Genomic DNA, 8081 nt, shown 5'->3' with positions numbered 1-8081 from the left:
TTATACCCAGGGCTCTTATGTTGTTTTTACTCGCGGCTGAGGGAAGCCCACTGAGCGCTAGTTATACTAAAATTCCAATTGTAACATGTTAATAATTGAAATTAATGACTTCGAATTCGTCTCGGTTTTTATTCAGCGATATTCACCTGGCCTTCGGCGAATAATTGCTAAATATTGTTGTTGTTTTCACTATTCTCATGGTTGTCCTGGCCTGGTTCATCACACAATTTTTACTCTGGCAACTGGAAACGATATTAACGCTCCGACGATTTCCAAACATCCAGCTAATAATTAAAGGAAGTTTAAATGTGCCAGTTGCGTCTCTCAGAAAACCTAGAAACAGAAAGGATACTAACTGAATATAGAATACAGTACTAAAGAATACAGAAATTGCAAATGCCCGCAAGTGAAAAAGTACCTTTCCAGTGGTAGTTCGTATCCGAACGAAATGTTATGAACAGATGAGAAAGAGAGCAGAATAACCAAATCGAAAAATCTTAAGAAATTTTTGTCAGACCGAGTTAGACCGAGGTTTAACCTCCGTCTAACCCCCGCTGTTCGACCGCGATCCTTCGATTCAACCGCGATTCAACCCGGCGTGGTTTTGTTAGGTTATTTCTGGACAGCACTCTATCCTCCATGATGACATGTACTGAGTGGACGTAGTTCTTTGTAAATGCGCTGACCGAATGATTTTTGCCATTTCTTATGTTCATTCAAGGTTTCATTTAAAATATGCTCACCTGCAAGGGGTGGTCCAAGGAATAAAAAATCCTTGAAATAAAAGTAGAAACCCAAAGCCTTGTGCTATATTTGCCGCTCCAACACACTCCAATACAGAGAGACAAAGTGTAGAATTGTAAATACCATAAAATATCCCAGAGATGGCCGAGTGTATTAATAACGTTATGTAAGTTGTACATAGGTAACTGAGAAGTGTAATTATACCATGTAAAAGGAGACATGATAAATTCAAAATAACCCGATATCTTATTATCATGTCCCCAATCTTTCCAGCTATAAGTCCGAATGTGATGCCAAAAATTCCAAAAACGACGTAAAACCATTTTGATTGGTTTTCGTGAATGCCGTACGCTTTAGCACGATCTGCCTAAAAGGGATCGATAGAGTTGTTATCTTAATTTAATGGTGGAATAAAACGTGATACCACAAAAAAGTACTTTTTATATAATCTAGTCGCCCCTGAGAGCTGGGCAAGAAGCCAGATAAATGGAAGCTTTTTTCTATTGACCAATGTTTGAACAGAAAGTGAACAGCTTATGATTTCATCTTAAAAATATATAAGGTCTGTTCAAACGGTCCAATTTTGTTGGATCAAATTAACATTTGACGTATGAAATATAGTCGGCTATTGATGAAGCTGTAGTGCATTGGCTTCAGTGGATTTGCTGCTGATATACATAACAAGACAACGGACTATAAAACATCCGATCCACCAGAGGTGATCAAAATAAAAAGACGGCCAAGGGCGGCGGAACAGGGGGGGCTAGGGGGGCTTTAGCCCCCCCAGAAGTAAAAGTGGGGGAGCTAAGATTCATGAAGAATGCCAGAATGGGAGATTAAATATACAAATTATGTTACCACGAAGTCGTCAAATTAATGCTCGCCGGCGTCTTAAATTCTAATAAGATATCCCATATTGTGATACGGATCAAGCGAATGTAAATTGACTTTCTTTGATCTTTCTTAGTTGTATTTAACAGCAGAATATTCGTGGTTGTATTGTTATTATTTTCGGACTGCCATTTTGTTTGGAAACTCTTTTGAGAATTTGAGAGATGTGAAAAACTACGATGAAAGCGGCAAGTAAGACTCGGAGATGGCCATTTCTGAAGATCTAGGGCATTGAAATTCCAAAAAATTTTCGCTCGGCGCCAACCATGGTGGCGCCTCAGAGATTAGCCCCCCCAAAATATTTATGTTCCGTCGCCCCTGAAAAGACCTGCTCATAAAAGTCACATATTATGCATTTACAAAATAAAATGAACCCTTTTCTTCTTGCAAAAAACAAAAAAAGTTAAACTTTGTAAAATAATTGCAAGATGGCGTCATTGTAATGACAAATTATGAGATTGTATAACTTTACATTGGGAGAAAAAAGAATTGCTCAAAATATTCACCTCACAATTTCTACTATATTGTGTAGTGAGTTGACGTACATACCAAAAAGAAATTTGCAACAGGAAATCCCAACATTGATACTGCTGAACCAAACACAAAGACAAAGTATCGTGGACGTTTACATAAGGACCAGTTGCAAAACGGTGTTCGATTTCTGTTGGGGATATCTCCATTCTGTTTGATCCAACCATAAGTTAAACTTAGCAAACAAATAACGACTCCAAGAGATGAGAGTATACGAAACATAACCTTCCAGTGAAATTGCTCCAATAAAAATGTGATCAACAAGGAAAGGCTTAGCGTTCCTGTGTACCAGCCGCCAGTAACAAAAGAGCATGCAATTCCTTGGTATTTTGATGAAATGCACTTAACAGGCGCTATCTGAGTCGAGGAATAAAGTAAAGCACTTCCAAAAGATACCATCACAGAAAATGTCGGGAATAAACCATATATTGAATTAACGTAAGAAGCTGAGATTAATCCGACTGAATAAAGTAATCCTCCTGCAAATGAAACTTTACGCATTCCAAACAAGTCGATTAGAGATCCCGCTAATGGGCAAAACATAAAGACCATTGCATGCTGACTTGATCCAACTAGTGCTAGAAAAACAAATATAACGTCTTTTTAGTAAAGAGGTGCTTTCTCAAAAAAACGTCTTATTAGCAGTCATGAATATGAATATGAATTGATCAACGTTCGTTCAGTCGCGTATATATAGCTATAAAGGTGGTTTGCAATCACCTATCCGGCTTCGTTAAATATTGGTCAAAAAATTGCACAATCTACAGGGTTCCTGACGGTATATAAAAAGGCAGCAGCCTACGAACTTTTGTTATTGAAAAGGAGATATTTAATATGCTCCAGTATTATAAAGAAAATCAGCATTTTGTTGATCCGAGATATCTTTTAACAAGTTTACAGCGGCAAAAAGTTTAACGATTCTTAGACAAAGTAACTTCTAACTCACCGATCGTTATCAAGCGTTAATTTCATAAACAATGTTGTCTGTTTAGCTTTTTAAGGGGCCAGCTACATAGACGGTGTCTCGAAAGCTATTTCACTAATTTAACCACGTCAAATAGAATAAAATTATACATGCATGGTTTGGAGTCCACATATAAAACTACAATACAACGCATTGACAATGTTGAGGTAGATTTATGCAAAAAATTGTTCCTTTCTCATCACATGCATGTATATTTTATTTTGCACAGATAACCGAATAGGAATCTTTTAATCAACATATTTTTCAAGTCAAGGTTGAGGAGCTTAGCAAGACGAATGCCACGAGTGAATGCAGAGACGAAACATATAAATAATATAGTGTCGGTAACTTCAATACTTTCGTCCACATTCGCCAATGAACAATGAACTGTGAGCTCGAAACGGCGAAAGGGACGGTAGATTATTGCTTTGAACTTTTGACTTGTAAACTAGGGCCTGCATGGGAACCGTTGGACAATATGGTACACTCAGAAACTCTCTGTTAAAGCCCTGTTACACGGTGCAATTTTTCTTCCAACTTGGCAATGGAATACTACTTTAATTTGAGAGATGTAAATTTGGTAACTACGAAACTTTTATGTTTATTCGTTTCTGACACTTATATTTTGAATACTCTGTACTAAATTACATCTCTTTAAAGTAGAATTGCATTGTAAGTTGCAAGAAAAATTTAATTACCTGTTAATGTTCTTCCTGCATTAAATTCGTCCAAGAATGTCGGCAGCATTATGGCATAATTTGATATTGTTCCCAATGAGAATGAAGAAATTAAAAAGGCACAAACGCAAATTATCATTCCTTTGTATATAGTTGTGGGTGATTCTGTTTCATCCATCTTTAACATATAACATTATTAAAATGCAAATTAGGAATATTAACTAAGACGATGACTGCACCTATCAGAAGGATAACTTCCGTGGCGGGAATTTTCTAGCCGAACTTGACAATCGAAGCGATGCAATGAGAATTTGTAATTGAATCGAATTATAATATTTGTACAATACAAAATCTTTTTATTGTGTTATATTATAACGGAAATTACAAAACATTTTTTCATGTGTCATTATACAGTTATAGAAACATCACGGAAAATGTTTTCCATTTCTTAATTATTTCATATTTGACTCGATAACAAAGCAGCGAGTATTCCTGGAAAGAAAATTAGTAAAGAAGCTTCAGAAATAAAAGTAAAAAGCGCAATTTTTCAAAGTGCAAGATATGTTTTAATTGTTGGACCAGGAGCTGGTCCTTAACCGCTGCTAATCTTGTTGTTGTTGTTGTTGTTGTTGTTGTTGTTGTTGTTGTTGTTGTTGTTGTGTTGTTTTGTTGTTGTTGTTGTTAGGGGGCGACGCTCTTTAAAAAACCCTTAAGGCTCTATCATTACTTGTTTGATCGAAATGAAACTTGGCACAATTATTCTAAGCAATATTCCGCATCGATTGACGGAGTTCGAATTTTTACTTTTGACCGTTGAAGCAAGTTTCAAGCAATTCTTGACTATATGTGCAGCAAATAATATATACATATCATTAATATTCAGCCTATATATCATTAATATTCAGCCTATATATAAGAATACGCAAACGATTAGAAATACATTGTCCTCTCTATTGTTGTAATACAATGCAGTTCAGAAACTTGCTTTTTTGTTCTCTGTTGTCTTTAAAATGTTTGAATTTTACATATATTATCATTCTGTTATAATTCCGAGCAATTTTTGGGGTAGGATGTGCAAGCGAATCGGAGAAATAGCGTTTTTTAAGTTCTAAGCAATAATCGCCAGTCACTGGTGCGTGCTTACTGCGTGCTCGGAATGTTGTCATGCGGTTGCAAAATGTGACAAAACTCCACGATGCCCTCCCCCTAGGGTAAATTTGACCCCAAAAATCGATTCCTGACCAGTGCTCCTGACGTAATAAAATTGGACCATGGGGTACTTTTCGCCATTTTTTGCCGGAAATTTTTTTCGATATTTTTATTATTGTGAAGTATTATTGCCGGTGATGCGATAATTCATAATTTCCTTATCATCAATACATCATGCATGTTTATATAAAAAAAACCCTGCAAAAATCCTCTAAAGCTCGATTTTGACGCTAAAGGGATCAAAATAATCCTGAAAATGTGAACTAAATCACTGTAACCCGTTTCGGTTTGCATTTTGGGCAATATTTTAGATTAGGCCGCTTTTGTAATATTGTCATTGAAAAATCAATCGCATGCATTTTAAAGTGAATTTGATAGCAAATTGGCAACATATCGATCTAAAAAAAAGCATGTATCTACTGAGGTCTGAGGACAATCTGCGCTTTAAATTGGTTCTATTTTTATCAAATCGGTCAAGTATTCACACAGAAATCGCAAGTTAAAATGAGCTAACCATGAGTTAAGATATTTTGGGAAAATTTGCTTCGGTGAAATTCAAACTTCGTGATTCCTGAAATTATTAGATCTAATTCTTACGAATACCACGTCGTAATAATCCTCAGTTATTGCGTACATAATTTATGTGAACCTTGTGTTAATTTCTTAATTGTGCACGGGTTATATTACACTTTTATAGACGGATGCTCGTCTGGGCGAATATTCCGTCGGCAGATTACAGAGGATGGATCATTTGTCTGAGTATAAACACACCACACTATCTAGATCGACGAACCATGTAGACGAATATGTCAGACGAAAAAGAATCGTTCGTGCGTTTACGGAAAGTGCACGAGAATTGCGAAATGATTTATATGGTAAAAAGAATGCACAAGAGCCGTTTTATGAGCCGTTGTATTAATATTGAACATGCACTATTCAACGAGAACGAACGACTATGCAGTTATGTTAATAAGAGTTATGTCGACATAATTATTGTAGCTGCATTATAACATAATGAAAAGGCAAAACACATTTATACCAAACTGCTTGTACACATTTATAAATACTAAAATACATAATTACAAAGATCTTAATTATTGAGTAATGAAATGTCGAAATGACGTTCAACCATTACACATTTGATTCTAGGATTTTGGTTTATACGTTTACGGGTGGCCATATTTTACCCAAGTTTCTTTGTAATTATTCACATGTTTAATCATGCAATTTTTGTTTGCCTCAAAAGGCTATGCTCGACTGTATCATTCGAATGTCAAAGTAAATATATCATTCAAACATATCGATGGAAATTCATTGAACAAAATAACGCTACCTATACCCACATAACGGAAGAAGGGTATCTCAGTGTTTCTGTTATCAAAAAGTTTCGCAAACACTTTTTTTATGACCTATACAAATAAATTGAATAGCAATGCCATGCATAATTAAAGACATGAAGGAAAGCTGGCGTCTTGGCGAGTTTAAACGAGTGCAGACAACTGAGAGTGGCTCATTTAATGCGGTTACTCGTTTGTTCTCGTTGAATTGTGCATGTTCACTAATATTTATACTAACAGACGAGAGATGCGTCAAGATGAATTACCATTCATATTCGTCACCCCGTTAAATAACTGTGGTTAAATGCATGATAATATTTATAACCGTATGCACGATGTCACAGCACAAAATTACATGACCAAAATATGCATGTTATGGCATAAAGTATACAAACGAATATGATAATTAAACTTGTTTTAGTCAATATAGAAACCGTCTATATATGAACGATTGTGAACCATACTTTTGTTCAGTTAATGAGACTAGAAACCGTCTATATATATGAACGATTGTGAACTATACTTTTGTCAGTTCAGTTAATGACACTACTCGTTCGTTCTCGCTCTACGGTGTTTGACGAACTGTGCAGATAATTCGTGTTGATGGATGATCCGTCTGTTTCAGTGCCCGTGTTTGCTCACCTCGCTTGCCCAGGTATGTCCAGACGGATGAACAGTCTCTAGCCTCTAGTTTCTAGTATAAATCGGGCCATTGAACGATGAATTCGCAGAAATCAGTTGCCTGTCAAACCTGAATGATCATGCCGGGTATTTACACAACAAGCAAATGCCGCAACCGCAAAAAAAACATGTTGTCAGGAACTTAAATACTTTTGTCCAGATTCGCATTTTGCCCATGAGCAAGCTACACTGTGAGCGCGAAATAGCGAAAGGGATGGCAGATAATTGCTTTGAACTCAGTTTGAAGTTTTTGACTTCGCACTGATACCTAACCGTAGACTGGGAACTATATGGTAGACTAACGACTGAAACACTTTGTTGGATATCTAATATGGATTTTAATTACCTGTTAATGTTCTCTCAGCATAAAGCCGTCCAGAAATATCGGCAGCATTAGTGCTAAATCTCGCAGTATTATGAAACGCCTGTGGAGGAAGTATGCAAAATTCTAAGTTGTCCCTGTGGGAAATTATAATTTAAGTTATTTAGGGACCGGAAGTAGAGAACACTAGCGGTATTGAACACGTGAGAAAGAACGAAAAAGCAACGTTTTTTTAGAGAAAAGTAGGGGATTGACGTTTGTGATTACTTGGGTTTATAACTTAATAAAACCTTTTTGAGACTTGTGAGATACATTGGAGGCAATTTACGACATTCCCAGTGAAAATGAAATGAGAAAGGAACAAACGCAAAAAGGGCCGTCGCTTGAAGCTTATTGGTGGTGCGTATTCATATATTCACGTTCGGAAAACCGTAGAAACAATACATAGCTAACGAAAGAAATCAGTCGGGCATTAAGCGGATAATTATATGAATCTTCTAGTGACACTGCGACTGCCCTGAACGCAAAATACTCATTTCTTTCAATCTTTGTGTCTAGTTGTGGGTGCTTCTCTGTCATTCATCTTTAACATCTACATTATATATTATACATTGTATACAGTATACAACATAAAAAATACAAATTAGGAAAGATAGGCGGGTACGAATCACTAACCATGCACAGAACAACGTTTGCATCGCGATACTATCCAGTGACTTAAAGAG

The 8081-nt window shown here is 36.3% G+C and overlaps 1 protein-coding gene across 1 annotated transcript; it reads right to left on the bottom strand.

The window, feature by feature from the left end:
* Window positions 1-302: 302 nt before the first annotated feature.
* LOC114539168 (monocarboxylate transporter 10-like) lies at window positions 303-7450 on the bottom strand. Its single transcript, XM_028559873.1, has 5 exons — window positions 7381-7450; window positions 3829-3985; window positions 2185-2744; window positions 744-1111; window positions 303-333 (listed from the first exon to the last, which is right to left on the bottom strand). Exons 2-5 carry the CDS (start codon window positions 3983-3985, stop codon window positions 303-305), a joined length of 1116 nt encoding a protein of 371 aa, XP_028415674.1. The 5' UTR covers window positions 7381-7450.
* Window positions 7451-8081: the final 631 nt, after the last annotated feature.

This window comes from Dendronephthya gigantea, unplaced genomic scaffold, assembly GCF_004324835.1.
Source record: "Dendronephthya gigantea isolate DGI-Jeju-01 unplaced genomic scaffold, DenGig_1.0 000003F, whole genome shotgun sequence".
Taxonomy (NCBI): Eukaryota; Metazoa; Cnidaria; class Anthozoa; order Malacalcyonacea; family Nephtheidae; genus Dendronephthya; species Dendronephthya gigantea.
This window is presented reverse-complemented; position numbering and strand designations above follow the sequence as displayed.

Coding starts and splice junctions, on each gene's coding strand:
- LOC114539168 (XM_028559873.1), bottom strand. CDS start 3,985: ATGGATGAAACAGAATCACCCACAACTATATACAAAGGAATGATAATT. Junction 1,112..2,184: donor CTGTTGCAAATTTCTTTTTG/GTATGTACGTCA, acceptor GATCCCTTTTAG/GCAGATCGTGCTAAAGCGTA. Junction 334..743: donor CCTTGGACCACCCCTTGCAG/GTGAGCATATTT, acceptor TTCTGTTTCTAG/GTTTTCTGAGAGACGCAACT.